Source organism: Dermacentor silvarum, chromosome 4 (assembly GCF_013339745.2).
Source record: "Dermacentor silvarum isolate Dsil-2018 chromosome 4, BIME_Dsil_1.4, whole genome shotgun sequence".
In the NCBI taxonomy this organism is placed as follows: domain Eukaryota; kingdom Metazoa; phylum Arthropoda; class Arachnida; order Ixodida; family Ixodidae; genus Dermacentor; species Dermacentor silvarum.
The window spans coordinates 62,354,057-62,368,931 of record NC_051157.2 but is presented as its reverse complement, the minus strand read 5'-3'; the positions used below and the strand labels follow the sequence as shown (position 1 = coordinate 62,368,931).

Sequence of the window (14,875 nt, the reverse complement as noted above, 5' to 3'; positions counted from 1 at the left end):
ATAATATGAGCACAGCGTAACGGCGTTTTTAATTTAGTCAGTTCGCAAGCTGGTCTCCCCTTTCGACTGAAGATTGAGGTTCACATCAACGGAGGCGCGTGTGGCATAGAAATGCCGCCCTCAACTGGCATTAACAACTTTTCGTGACACGTCGTTACTCGTCGTAGGAGCTCATATCATCGAATGACTGTCCCAGGGTGCTTCCAAAGCAATATCAGAGGGTTAGACCGGTCCATTTTGCCGCATCGCCGTAGTTCCAATCAGCTTGGCAGACGGACATGCCCCCGAGGCCTCAAAGACGTTCGACGTAAGAAGCAAACCATTGGCTTCAATGCAGCCAGCTGCACACTGCCCTTTTACGGGACAAGGTGCCTTGTCACGGTGCCTTTTCCATTTCCTTTCTCGTCATCTCGCCAGAGGGCGTCTCCCGTGCCTTACTGCTGGCAAAGAGGGGGCGCTGAAGACCCCAATCCGTTGACGAAGGAGAAATGAAAAGCCAGAACGCGAAATCAGAGTTTGATTGCCGATTACGGTTTATATATCTATATTTTTTTTCTACAGGTTCCGAGAAGAACAAAATATGAGACACGTACTTGCTGCCTTCTGACGCAATCAGTCTTTGAAGCGGCGCTGCAAACTCCTCCAAATCATCCTGTATTTTTTTTCCATCAAGGGTGGTCACTACAGCTTCCTCTATCGCCTTCCTCTTTTTTTTTCTTCGCCTGCTACGATGAGGAAACTGGAACTGGACGCTTGGACGATGGGCGAGGGCGGGGGGCTTGGGTCGGAAGGCGGGATGGAGTATTGGGGGTGGAAACGCTTGGTCTACTGCTGAAGGGGGCGGCAGTTCGCTGGAGCGCCTGAGGGACGCACAAATCTCATTTCCTGTCTAGCGGCAGCGAAATTTCCGCCTCGCCCGCTGCATTCAGCTTGTTCATCGCTTCTTTTTTTTCTGTACCCTTTTCATTCATTCTCTGCTCATTGATCGCGTGCGTCCGGGCCCCGCAGACAGGACACCGTCCGCCTCTCGCAGCATCCACTGCCCCATACTCGGTCTCGCACTCGTTCTATAGCCCGCACGAAGCCCTCGATTACCCTTTCATTCTTCCATGAAACGAACTCTGAAAAGTTGGGGGAAAATAATCGCGTACAAGCCTATAAAAACAGAGAGGGATGAAGGAATAACTACAAAACCGATAACCGAAAAAAAAAAGAAATGTCGGAGATACACGGCGTTGAGAAGACGAGGACGAGGTGCAAAAAGGGGGGGAAACGGACTTCCGCATGCATTGTCCGCCTCGCGATGTCCGCTTGGTCGTTACCGGACATTGGAGAGACACAGGCGCGGCCGCCACCGTATTTCGCACAAGGGCGGCGCTCCAAGTTGTGCGGCGTGTGCACAAGAACCGGGCAGCACGAATAAGAGCTGCAAGAATCCATCGCGAATTTTCTCAAGGACCGCCTCTCCACTTCCCGTCGGCTTTTCTTCCCGAAAGCGGCGAGACGGCATTTCGGTCCGCGCGGTGTCAGTCGAATTCGTGCTCGCATTCGTCTCGCAGGCAATATTTTCTGACAGCCGCGCCCGCTGATCGTTCCTTACCCGTGCGCAGCAGGCGTAGCTGCTGGCGGAAGCGACGCTAGAGGGATATACGGGGAAATTGGGGAAAAAAAAGAGGCAATGCAGGACAGAATCGGGAAGCTAAAGGCAATGATGCCTTTTCGCTTCCTCTCTCTCCCTCGGCGTCAACAAGCTAGCGTGCAGCGTGAATGGCTCAAAATCGCCTCTGCTCGCTTGTTTGAAAGAGCGGCTCCTCGCGCCGGCGAAGCGGCGCAGTCGCTGTATCCGACGGCTGTTCGCTAGACCGTTCCGCGAGGGCCGCTGGAGTGGGGCCGAGAGTGCCCCCTTCCCACTCTGCAAGGGCTCTTGCTTTTTGAGAAGTCTGGTTCAGTCTTATCGTCGCTCCCCGCTCCCTCCACCCTCCCTCCGTACGCCTTCTTCTTCTCTTTCTCTATCTGCCAGTGATGCGTACAGTGGTCGTTGTCAGTAGAAAAAATCCGGCACTGCCACAGACCGCGTCGGAAAAGCGGGAGTGTGAGCGGCAGCTCCGGTCCGCCGCCAAGCTTTCGTCGGCGTCTTCGTCGTCGTCTTCTTGTTATGTTATCGTCTAATGGCGGCCGCTCTGCATGGCGGGGCTTCCGGACGTCTCTTCCACTAGCAGCGAGACATGTCCGTTTCTTGCCCGGGGGCCGAAACGAATGCCGAGTCGTGAATGCGAAACGGGAGTCCTTTTACCGCTTCCCTTTCCCCCTTTCTTCTTCTTTCGAGAACCTTGGCGAGACGCGGCGGCCTCTGAAGACACGTTGTGTTCGCTCTTGTGGAAGTTGAATTAGCCTCCCGCGTCGGCATGTTCCCGAAGCGTTTGTGACAGCCCCCTCCACGGTTCGCACGCGTACACGCCACGACTGAGGATATGTGCGCATCGTTCTAGTGTTCCCTTTCTCTCTTCATCTAGGCCTCTTCTTCATCTTGCTGTCCCGACCAACCGACGTATGCGAGGAAATCTTGTGGACAGCTTGGCCTGTCAGCATTCGGGCGGCCTGATATCGAATAAAAAGAGAGAGAGAAAGACTGCCCGAATGCTTTCTTGTTTCGTTGATTTCTTAATTTTTCGTCTTTCTTATGCAATCAATGCGAAAAGTGGGCACACTGCCTCCGAGTCAACGCAGAGACGGCAGCGCTTGTCGCAACTATTTACGCGCGGCCGAAGTGCCTTGAGCGTTTCCTTAACCGGACGCGCGGTCGCGCATTGTTAGGCGCAGATCGACAGCGGACTTCTGCTCGCTCGCAAGAGATGCTTTCGCATGTCGCACTGATTTAGAGCCTTAAAGCGGCAGTTCCTCCCCCCCTCTTATTTTGGCAGCGTCGGGGCAGTCAAAACAGCTGCTGCGTTGACTGCAGCCTTACAAATGTAATCGAAGAAAAAAAAATGCCTGCACTGCCTGCACGCCTTGTATTTGCTCCTCGAGCTGCATTCTGTGCTGCAGTACACAGGTGTTGTCTCTTTACTCGCCCATAAAAAAATTCTGTTCGTTTTCTACGACAGCGTCAGCGTCGTTTCCGTTCCGCAGCCTTTCCACTTCTAGCCTCACCTTTTTCTTGCCCTACACACATGTCGCCCCTTTTGCTCGCCCTTAAGAATTTGTGTGCTGTATACGCCAGTGCCGGTTGTATGTCGTGACTGCGACAACCGGTGTTGCAGCCGCTTTAGTGCAAATGCTTGGCAGAATTGTAAGGTTTGAGAAGTCGCGAAACATTCCCAGCCACCACGAGACATATTCACGTGCAACTGTCCTATAGCCTAATTGCGACATAACTGCTATTGCGGTATATGAAAGACCTGACAACCCAGATTGCAAGTCATCTTTGTAAAGGCTAGGGGTTCTCACGTTAGATTTCAAACGCTTTAGCTACCTCGTTTTTTCCCACTCAATGCTCAAGTCAGCGACCAGGACTTCGTTTGCCAAAACTGGCTAAAGAATCGCGGGAGCACCTCGTGCTGAAGCGCAGCATAAAGAAGACGCTAAATCGACGAGCGAATATTATTCTTGGGGAATGGTATCGTAGCGTTTTTTGAATTATTCTGTTTTGAGTCCTGTACCTGTATTGTCCTTGCTTATCGTTGCTTTTGTTTCTGCTTTTCTATTTATTTATTTTCTAGTGAAAATAAATACTACTTAATTCAGAAAAAAATACAACAGTTGAACGTGTGCGCCTTTTGTATTGCTTTTAGTGTCCTTGGCTATGGGTAGCAATGTTAATTTGTTACATTGAGTTACCACCTAGCCGAAACCCAAAGTTTAACTAAAGTGAGATAGATAGAGACAGTGATTCATTATAAGAGAAAGAGCTGAGAGGTCGGCCTGAACCACTGTGCTCTAAGCAGCTACTAAGCGTTGGGCTATAAGGGGACAGGAAGAGGCGTACGATAGGAAAGGGTTGAAGTGAAGATAATGACGATCAAAATAGAAAAGCTAAATGACATTGAAGTAATTGGGACAATACAACTGGAGCAGAGTGGGGACGACCTGGTCAGCGAGCAGCGCCGCTACAGGATATAGCTACTACAACAAGAAAGATAATATTGGGCCGAATTCACAATGGTTTTAGTTCGTAAAAACGTTTTTTGTATTGGTCGACGGCCTTCACTTATGATATATTCACAGTTCCTATTGGACGGTTTTTGTTCTTACGAACTTTACTAGCGTAACAACGTTTTTGTGAACACGGACCCTGTTATCCACCTGGAATTGGGCTAAAGCCTCGACCCACCGTACAAAATTGCAAAGAGCTTTGCAACATCCACCTAATATGTAAATGCTGGTTTGCGTAGACGGTAAATTCCTAATCTATGGCGGCATTGTGTGAATGCACTCATGACGACAGCCGTTCGTGACGGGCCGCCATGACGCGACGCGAACGATAGGAGAAGGCGACCGTAATGGCATGGGTGAAGACAAGGCGGGCGCACCAGAGCCTCTGGCATATTACCGATCCCCCCCCCCCCCCCCCTGCCCTACACAGGCTCAGCGCCCGCGCCCCGCCTGCCAACGTCGCCGTCGTCGCCTCCGGTTTCGCTGTCGTAATACCACGGGGGACCCAAACACCGCCGTCAGCTGGCGTCCCACTTAGCGCTCGTCGCACTGCCCCGTGCCAGCGGGATCCACTCAATTTCCTCTCGGGGGCGCAACTAATAGCGCCTCTTTCCTCTTCTCGCCCTTCGCAGCGATGGCGCGCAATTCTCACTTCTCCCACGGCTGCGGCAGCAGCCGCTGCGCCGCAAAAACGACTCGCGCGTTATACACGCGGCGAGAAACGCCGAGCACGCGCTCAGCCTTCCTTAATGCCGCCTCTCACTGTACGCTTCCCATTTAATGCGCTCACCGCGAATGAGTCACGCGAGAGCCCGCAGAAGCATGGACTTGTATACACACTGTGCGGCGCGGCTGTGCTCCACCGTCGGCTAACACGATCCGCCCGCAGGCAGCCGGCGGCTCTGTCTCGGGCCGCGCGCATTTTCCCGTCGGGCAGCCTTTCTCCGCGGAAAGGGCCCGCCGCTGTAATCGACCAGGCCTGCCCCGATAATGGGCTGCGAAGATAGTTGGGGTTGACGGAGTCGGTACACCTAAGAGCATCATCCGGCGCGTTCGTGCCGCCAATCTGCTTGCCGGGGCACCGCCTGCATTAGGCCTCCTCCCCATCTCCTTCCTCCCATCCATTGAGCTCCCTTTCAGCGCCGCATGTTCGGGGCACTCTCCCCCTCTTCCTTATTTCGATCCTATAGAGGGAGCGCGAGCGCGCGTGTGGTGTTTCCGAGGCAATCTTCTTCGCCTGCCGCTGATGGCTGAACGACGGGCTCTGCGCTGACGTCGGAAGCGTGACCGTCGTGCATTGGTGCACACACATCGTACTTAAATGCCAATAACACAAAAATAAATAAATAAGAAAGGAATAAAGAAAAAGGAAACATCAACGAGACGTCTAACTACTGACTGTCTCTACTGCGGAGCTAACCGCTTTGCCTCGTGGGGTTTAATCCTGAAGGGTGCACATAGCCTTACGCGGCTGTTGGGGCTGCACTCGCTGGCCATTTGCACGTTGGGGTTAATATGGTTACGCTGTCAGTGACACGTGAGGGAAGTGGTTTCGAAAGTTCCCACCAGAGGTACAAACGGAAAGGAATGGAAAGATGAGTAGAGCTATGCTATTAGAGTGGACTAATAATTGTTAAATACTTTCTCTACGCCTTTGGTGGTTCATGTCCGACCGCCAATAGTGATCTCAAAGCACACTGTCTCATGTGATGTGCACCCGTGACCTATTGCATTTGTTCGGTGGTGACGGTATTCCACCTTCTGCTGTGAGCTCGCAAACCGAGTTCTAGATATACCGGCAATAGCTTTCAGAAAGTTCAAGAAATCGGTGATCTACCTCTTTGGCAGATTTCGCTCACATTAATGAGCACATGTCAGTCAAAATTAACGCGTGCATAGTTGTCAAATTTCAAGCTGTTCGCGCAGACTGTGTAGCGTTCAGTACTCGGCGCACGCACGCAACACAGCCAGCTCACGACGCCCGCCGATCACGGCTTGTGATCCGTACAGGACGCGAGTACCCAGTTACGAGTGCGCCAAGAGTTAATAAGACAAGAAGTGAGGAAAATAAAAAACAACGTTTTACCGAAGTCTTCCCGCAGCGCCAACCACCCGCTTACGCCCAACGCGGGGATGGCCGCAAGGACTTCGTCTACAAACGAATACCTGTCATTTTGCTCGCAATAGCTCGGCGCTTTTCGAGACGTCGCGCGTGCACCCCGCCGAGGGAAAAGGTTGGTGTCGTGATCAAATGCACTCGGCGGCCAAGAAGGCCAGCGCTCTCCTCGTTACACGATGAGGAGGCAAAGCAGGACAAAGCGTGAGAGACAAGAGAAGCGTAGCTGCAAAAGAGTAATAGACGTCTCTCGGAAACGAGAGCCCACACGCTGGTAACGAGTAGCTCGCGTGTGCGTCATCCCCGCATTTATGCGTTATACTGCCCGCCGCGGTCGAGTCAGGGAAGTATCGCAGAAGCATCACCGTCGTTCGTCCTTTTCCTTCATAGCGCTCGCTGTATGCGTGCCTGCAGTCGCAATTCGAGATGCCGGCGGCGTTGGCGAAGGGACCTCGATTGCAGCCGCGGCATCAGCACGGCTCTCGACAGCGGGGGGGCCACTCGGACAGGGAGAGAGGCGCGACGCTGGACGACGCTCGCGCGAAGCAAATGTGTCGTCGCGAATATTCCAGTCAGGGAAGCTAGCGGGCAGCGAGAGCTCGGCTGCGAAGAACGACGAAAGCGAAAGAAAACACGACGCTTGACGCAGCGGCAGAGAAGAAGAAGCTTCGCACGCCAAGTGCGGCGCTCCCGCCTTACGCTGAGTAGTATAGGGTCGCTGGGCAGACGAGTGAAGGAAAAGGGACGGAGCTAGACGGAGCGGAACTTAAATCCGAACGAGCTCCGCGTCTAATAAAAAAATAGAAAAAAAAGAAAAGAAGGAACACCGAGAAGGACAGGAGGAGGACATTTCGGCCTACGCAGCATTGCGCGCGAGTGACCGTGGCGAGCTAGCGAACCTCCACTATATAGAGCTCGATCCTGTGTAGAATACGCTGCGGAGGTGCCGCGTAGACCTTTGTGTATATGTGCGCGTGCGTGTGTGTATGTGTACTGTATATACGTATCCGTCTTGCTCGATGGATGCCGCTGTTTTTGCGTTGTTACGCGATGATGGCGCGCGCGGGGCCCACAAAAGGAAAGGAGCAGCTGTACGGGGGCCACCTCGTGCCGGCGAGCGGGGGCGTCCAGAATGGAAAGAAAACAAGCGGCGCGGGAGGGGCAGGCCTAGACAGGAACAAAAACATGACGAGAAAAGCCCGCTGGTGAATCTTCGTACTGAGCAAAAAAAAAAATAGAATAACGAAGCGAGGAGAAGGTTTTTGCAAGTGCAACGAAAGCTGGAGAAGACGGACGCAGAAAAAAAAAATAAAGAAAGGAGGGAGATGCTGCCAAGAGGACATAGAAGACGAAGGGACGATCTCGGTGTCGGAATTGGAATGGACCGCGCGAGTCAAGCTGCTCTCCATGCAGGTAGCGTCCGCGCAGCCATCAAACAATACCACGGGGACACACCGCGCGGGGTTAGTTCCGCAGGAGCCGAAATGCAACGAACGGGCTCGGAACGAGAGGGAAGAGGAGGCCGGGAGTGGGAGGACAGGATGGGGGGACAGAGGACGCCTGTCCTCGGTGAAGGCAGCAACGCTAGCGAACGAGAGACGAAGGAAGAGAATGAACACGCCCGTGGTCTTCCCGGCGCGACGATCGCGAAAATGCGCTGGGTCGTGGAGAGACGAACCAAAGAGGCGTCGCGCTTCGTGAGTGGATTGATGCATGCGGTGGTGTCGGAGAACGGGGAGGCCAGAAAAAGGCGTATCCGCACAGGAAAAAAAAAAGAGAGACAGAGAAAAAGGAAATCGTGAAATGCTGTTTCGGTGCTATGGGGCGTCATGAATTGGGAGTTCAAGGCAACGGGACGAAAACAACAAGAACGCCAGCGGGCCCGACGGCATCCAAGCTACAGCTTCGGAATGAAATCTTCCCCGGGAACGACTAAGATGGAACGCGTTGAAGGGGCAAGGGCGGCAGGAGACCGCTGGGGAAGAAGAGGGAGCGATCGCTGCTCGGGGGTTCGGCAGATTGCTTGCTGCACTCCGAGCCCAGATGAAAACGGGCACGTGGACGGCGGGACGGAGTAAATTTTAAAGTGGCTCACGTTCCGGGCTGAAATCGTAAAACAAGGGAAGTGTCGATGCGAGTCGTCTCCGCGAGGCGAGGGTAGGGGACGCAATATCGTCGCTTATATGCGCCTCCCATACCATGGGCCCGCTGGCCCTTTCGGTCTTTCTTCTTTTCTTCTTTTTTTTTTGCCTTTTCACCTTCTATGCTGCTTCTTTTTTTTTCTACAAGACTTCCTTCTTGAAATCTCCGGGACGACACTACTTCACTCGTTTCTTGTTTGCTGGCCACGCGGTACACACCGGGCCCCTGTCTCAACTTGATTCTACGAAGTCGTCGTGACTCCCATTTTAATCTCGCGAGCTTTCGCGGCATTATATGCAATATCTCAGCTCGGCCCCGTCCTCAATTCTCTTTTTTTTCTTACTCTCTTTGCCGGTGAACAGATAGAGGGAGGCAGGCCTTGTATACGGAAAGCGCACGTCGTATTTGTAAGAGACGGACATACTCTATAGACTCTTGACACAACCTTCTTCTTTTTCGCTTTCTCGGGAGACGCACTTGGCCGCCGCCGCCAGCGCCCCGAATCTCGGGCCCGATATCGCAAGATTTTATTTCCTACACGACGGGCACAGCGTCTCAGTCCTGCATGTCAGCCAGAAAGAGAGATAGAAAGAGAGCTTGTCGTGCCCGACGGCACTTGACCAGCGACGAAATGAAAGAAGCTTCTATGTACGTCGTGTACGTAACATCTCCTTCGCTTCAGAACGGGCTACAACGGCACGACGGGGTGGCTCGGTCTGCTGCGTTTAAAAATTTTGATCGCTATCGCCTCGCTCCTACGCTCTACACAGCATCGCCCTCATCCGCTCGTCGGCGGGGGTTGTAAATGATGGTTCCCACCGCGTCCAAACAGGTTAACACGCGGCCAGCGGCTCTTATACGACGCTGCACAGGACTGTTTAAAGTGACTCAGATAGAAAAAAAAAGGAAGTTGAAGAAGAGGTGACGGCTGTTTTCATGTTCCGTTCTGCGTCGTCGTCGTCGTCGTCGTTTTTTCGAAGAAAGTGACATTATCACGGACATGTACGAAGGTAAGAGCAAAACAGTGGCAGCGCTATAAACGAGATCCTTACGGCGCGGAGCGCTCGCTTTTGTCTACAGATTGTTATCGTGGTCTCTCTGGAGGACATACTCCGGCATTGCTAGGTGCACAACTGCTGAAGACCGACTTCGAAAGGAAGGAAGAGATATAAACAGAAAATGGAAGAAAGAGACGGCATGTGTATAGTTCATTTGTGCGTTCCAACTGTCTAGCATGTGGAAAGCACACAGCGTTTCTGCTTTCGCTACACTGCTCATGCTGAGAAGATGTGTTAACGCAGCGGTGAATAGAGTTGTGATGACAGGTCTTTAAAGAGCGTGACGGTTTTTATTACCCTGATTAGCTATGCATCGATCGATCCTCGCTCACAAACGAGAATGATTGGGCATGAGGAGACCGATATATTCCTAAGAGGAGATAAACTGCAGCGCTGGTTTTCTTTCTTTCTTTCTTTCTTTCCTTTTTTTTTTTTGCTCTTCTTCCTTCTTTGCTGCCGCTTTAACAAGCGAGCGATCGAATCCATTACCGGGCAGGCAAACTTTAACCTAGAAGGCCGGAGCAGCAGAGGCAGAAATGCGGGGGCTTGACATTTGAGCGTGATCTGCGAGCTAAACAAGCACGACGCTGAAAAGGTATACAACGAGGCCGTCGCGATTATGTGGCAGCAAAAGTCCCGCAGGAAAGGCTGGCGCGCAGGATCTCTGCTCATTACGGCGTAGTTCCAAGATTGAGTTTGTTGATGTCCGTCGCTGATTAATGGCTCAGAATTACTTTTGCTGAGACGCGCAAACGTAAGAGCGGCAAACTAAAGGAACGTCGCAGGTATTGAGGCCGGTTTGCGAGGCACGGTCTGGCTGCCATGGAAGCCTGTGACGACGTTCCCGGAATTTCCATCTCGAAGCAAGAATCAGTAGTAGCACGACGCTCGTGGACGGCAAGCCAACCGCAAAAGAAAGCTCGTCGTAACGCTGATCGGGGACTCGCGTGAGGGCGCTGGCGTTGGCTGTACGACAGCGAGGCAGGAGCATCGCGCGGCTGTTTCCTTCGTACGCGCTCGACTTTCTTTTTCGCCCTTCTCCGTGAGACAGGGCGGGCACAAATCAGAGCGGACACGGGGGACTCGCATTAGTATGGGCTTCTCGGCACGGCGGCGGGCGAAGATATGGGGGCGGCTTGTGCCAGCGAGCGCTTTTTCCATCTCGTCCGACAATGCTGCTGAACGGGAATCGATCCAGGACGCGAAGGAAGGAAGGGACCCCGCTCCATCGTCGTTGTCGTCGTCGTCGCCGCCGCCGTTTCCCCGCCACGCCGTGGCAGCGCCCAGACGGTCAGGACATGACCCGCATCGCAAGAGGCCTCTCGGCAGACGGGCCGAGCGCTTCGCGGGCCATGCGCTCAAATTGCGGGGCTTTGCGCGGGCGAACGAGCGGGGAGGGGTGGTTGCGACGCTGATGCTGTATACCCGTAGGAGCCGCGCGCGCGCGATGGGCGCCGCAGATTGCCTATGGCCCGCCGTCGCGCTTTCCTGCAGCGCTGCTGCGCTGGCTCGCGGAGGGCGCGCGGTGAGTCGTATTTCTGCTGAGGCTCACTAGGGAGTCCCGTGGCCGCGTGTCCACCCCCCCCCCCCTCCCCCCCTGCTCTCGGAAACAGAGCGCGAAAGGCGCTGGCGAGCAGGGGTATAAGGCACGGTGAAGCAGAACCGAAGTAACAAGCTCGAGCAGACTATAGAAGGCGGAGTGAATAGAAGAGAGAGAGTGCGGAAAAAAAAAAACATGCATTAGATGGTGCGCGAGCAAGGCGACATCGTGTTTGTGCGGTGCGAGAGACCCTTATCGAACATCCTCGACGGAGATAACGCCGGTATAGGCGGGGAAGCTTTTCGATTGCCCCGCAGCCGCCGCCACTCTCGTCTTCTGAGAAGGGTGGGCTGCAGCGGCACTTTAGGATCAACCTTTCGAGAGCAGGCACTGAATTACAAGATCGGACCGACGGAGAAGGAGGTGGTGGTAGACAACGACGCTTCCTGGATCGCCGATACTCGCGAAAGCTGGCCGCCACCACGAATGGCCGTCGCGCGCGGACTTTCCAATAGGGAACGTTGCGAGCTAAAGACAGAAAAAAAAGAAGAAAGAAAGAAACGAAAACGGCATAATGTGATCTCCGGCTTATAAGCGTCTATCTTCGTGGGGAGGCAGGGAGCATTTGCCCAAGTTGGATGAAAAGCCCATTTCTCCTCTTCCCTGGATGCTTCTAAGCCATCGTGCTACCGGCGCCCCCTTTCGATCTTTCTCTCGCTTGCATTTTTGCAATAGGCCGAAGCTGTGTACCTCTTCTGTACTCTTCTTGTGTCTAGGGCTTTTCGCTCGTTCCATTTCTGGCCGGGCCTCGAGAGCGAAGCGCAAGAATCCCGCGTGATGCCGCGCCGGGCGCACTTGGCAGGCCCGGCGCGTCGGAACGGTGCGGAAATAAAGGCCTCGAAGGACAGGAAATTTGTTCGAACCACATCAGCAGTCCATTCTCGTTGCTGGCATGAACGAAGACGACGGCACCGATGGAGGCAACAGAGGCGGCGGCTGCGCCGGTATCGAAAAGAGACGACGACGTCTTCGAGTGTACAAAGGACGGGAGAGAAAAAAAGAAAGCGATGAAGGGAAGCTTATATAGTCGCCCCCCCTTTTCGAAAGAGGCATTTAAACGGTGGCCCGATAGGAAATGGCTGTCTCGTCTTTATCGAACGCGCTCGCTCACGCGCACACACGCACTCACGCACTCACGGTCGCCGTGTTTAGTGTGCTTGCCGTGCTGCCGCTGGAGTGTCCTCTTTCGTTGTCCCGCCAGCCAACAGCCGCTCAACTTAGATACGATCACCTGTCGTCCCATTCGGGCGAGGGGCCTTTCCTTCCTCTCACCCTTTTAGCCGCTGCCGCGGCGTCCGCAATGTGTACCTATATATGCGTTGCTGAAGAGGCCGGCCGCCTCCTTTCATTTCTCTATCGGAGCATGTACTCGCTGAACACGAGAACGAGCGTTGAGAACCAGGAGAAAGAAAGATAAAAGGAGTAGAATGTATGAGGAGTTGCGTACGTTGCTGGGTCTGAATACCGAACATCCTCCGCGCTTAACGCTTCTTGCTGCTTTCTATTCCTTCTTCTACGCCTCTAAGTGGAGAAATCACCTGTCTAGCTCGGCTTTGTGAGATGTTAAAAAAACGAGGTACTCGGTGCATTATCCGGACTTCATATGATCAGGAAAGGTCGCATCTAAAAGGCGGAGGTGCAGGTCATCGGCAGGGGTAAGCTATGCCCTTAAGGCTCCCTGTGCACGGCTTCTACAATCCTCTTGGAATTATCGCTTCACTGTATGGCGCTGCCGATGGTGTAGATTTGGGCACTAACAGCATGTCACTTCACATTCATTCGACGCGCTGGATAGTGAAGAGGCTTTTTGTGCGTAGCAATTTTGCAAGGCGCAGCAAGGCGCCTTCGGGGAACTTTGATACGCCTGGAAAATCTGCACCGTTGTGCAAAAGCTATTAGGAAATAAATGAATAGTGGAACGTGTAGCAACACACCGACCATTGGTTTGTGGTGTAAAACCATAACTAAAACATCAACATGCCGACGAAAAAAAAAAAAAAGACAGATCAGACCATGAGGTGTGCTATACTGCTCGGAAAGTTCGCTTTTCAAAACTAATGCGCTTCACTTCAGAGCCTTTTGTTTTTTAATAACTGAAGTATGCAGCCCAGTATTTAGTGCTTATGAGCCTGATCTTCTAGCCAATATAAATTTGAGACAACGAGCGACACCTTGGTTGAGAAACAGAGCTCATAATCACAATAGTAGAGAACCTATACACTACGTCACCTACGTACTACTTTGCTTCAGGTGGGTCTTTTACGTTCCGAAGCTGCACAATAGCCTACATAGTGGACACTGTGACAGAGGGCGCTGGCTTAGTTTTGACCACTTATAGTAATCATAAACTTTCCCCGCAATATTTTGTGATAACAGACAGGGAACAAGAAATGGCCTTTCGAAACAGCTATGATGTTCTAGCGTGGTCTCTAATTTTCTTCGGCTCGTTTCTGACGGCTATCGCGTTTGTTTCCATGTGTTTTAGTCTCTTCCTTGTACTACCTACAGCCTTGAGTCTCCCCTGCCCACTATATGTTCACGTGTTTGCTCCGCATTTCCCTTCGATGTATTCCATTTGCCGCGCCACTTGGTCGCATACCGGCCTCTCTAAACAATGGGGTTTCTGAGTGCAGTGTGCGGACCTCATGCTGTGTTGCAGGTAGGTTCGTGGTGTGCAGGTAGCGGAGTCGGGGGAACACCAATTTGAGAATTGAAAGGACTGTTTTCTGATCAAGGCTAATGTGTTTATATTGTGTCTACTTTCTTTAGTTTGCAATGACGTTTACCGTTTCCATTATAACTTTCTCACTTACACGCCCGCACAAATGCTTCCATTGTACCGGATGACGCCTGTAAAAAAAACAAGAAATTCCTGAAGCGGGTTTCTCCTCACAGGGTATGTTAATGCGGGGAAACCAGATTTCAAGGCAGTGCTACATACGTGCAGACGACTATATGAGTGCTGCTTACGAAACGTTCATATTACGGAGCGTTCATATTACGGAGCAAACCTTCTCACCGCGGATGTGTAGCTTAAGCACCGGGACGGTGCTTCTACTGCTGGGGATGATGATACGGAACAGCCGCCGCAGTGTGGCTGCACTGAAGAGGAGGAAGACGACGTGTTCCCGCTTGATATAGTGTGACGCCATCTTGGCCTCCGTTGGCTTCGGTGTAAATAAATTTTCAATAAGCTTCGGCATCAGCTACACTTAACAATATGCAACATTGTACTCCTCTTTCTCACTATCGCAGATTCAATGGACATGAAGTCCGGCCCCGGGAGGCGCGTAGTCCAGGCAGGTACCCTGAGCATGACACCAGGCGGCAACGGGCTTGGTGCTCTGGGCATGGCCGGTCTTCTACCGGGTCCCGAGTGCGCGGGCTGCCAGAAGCCCATACGCGAGCGGTTCCTGCTCAAGGCGCTGGACCAGCTGTGGCACGAGGACTGCCTCAAGTGCGCGTGCTGCGACTGCCGCCTCGGAGAGGTCGGCTCCACCCTTTTCACCAAGGCAAACCTCATACTCTGCAAGAGGGACTACCTCAGGTGAGGGAGAGGCTGGCACGTTTTACTTTGATATCTGATCGCGGCGGCGCGCTGATCACGTAAGAAAGCGTGTATTTTAAGCGTCACCTCCCAATGTGCCGCTGCCACGTATCCTCCTTCGATGGCAAGGAAGTACTTTAAACGGATGAATGTAAGCGAGGAGAAAAGCGCTTACTTAAATATAAAGTGATCGATTCCGCCACGAGAAGCAGTCGTCTTCAAGACTCACATTGCTAGTATAGCGAATCGCAATCCTCTAA

At 52.9% G+C, this 14,875-nt stretch overlaps 1 protein-coding gene across 1 annotated transcript in view; it reads left to right on the top strand.

Moving 5' to 3' along the window:
- LOC119450127 (LIM/homeobox protein Lhx1) overlaps positions 1 to 14,875 on the top strand; it is a 95,474-nt gene that overhangs the window by 78,312 nt on the left and 2,287 nt on the right. Inside the window, exon 4 of the mRNA XM_037713493.2 lies at positions 14,324 to 14,615. Within this exon, the coding sequence (XP_037569421.1) occupies positions 14,324 to 14,615 (292 nt within the window). The remainder of the gene's footprint in view (positions 1 to 14,323; positions 14,616 to 14,875) is intronic.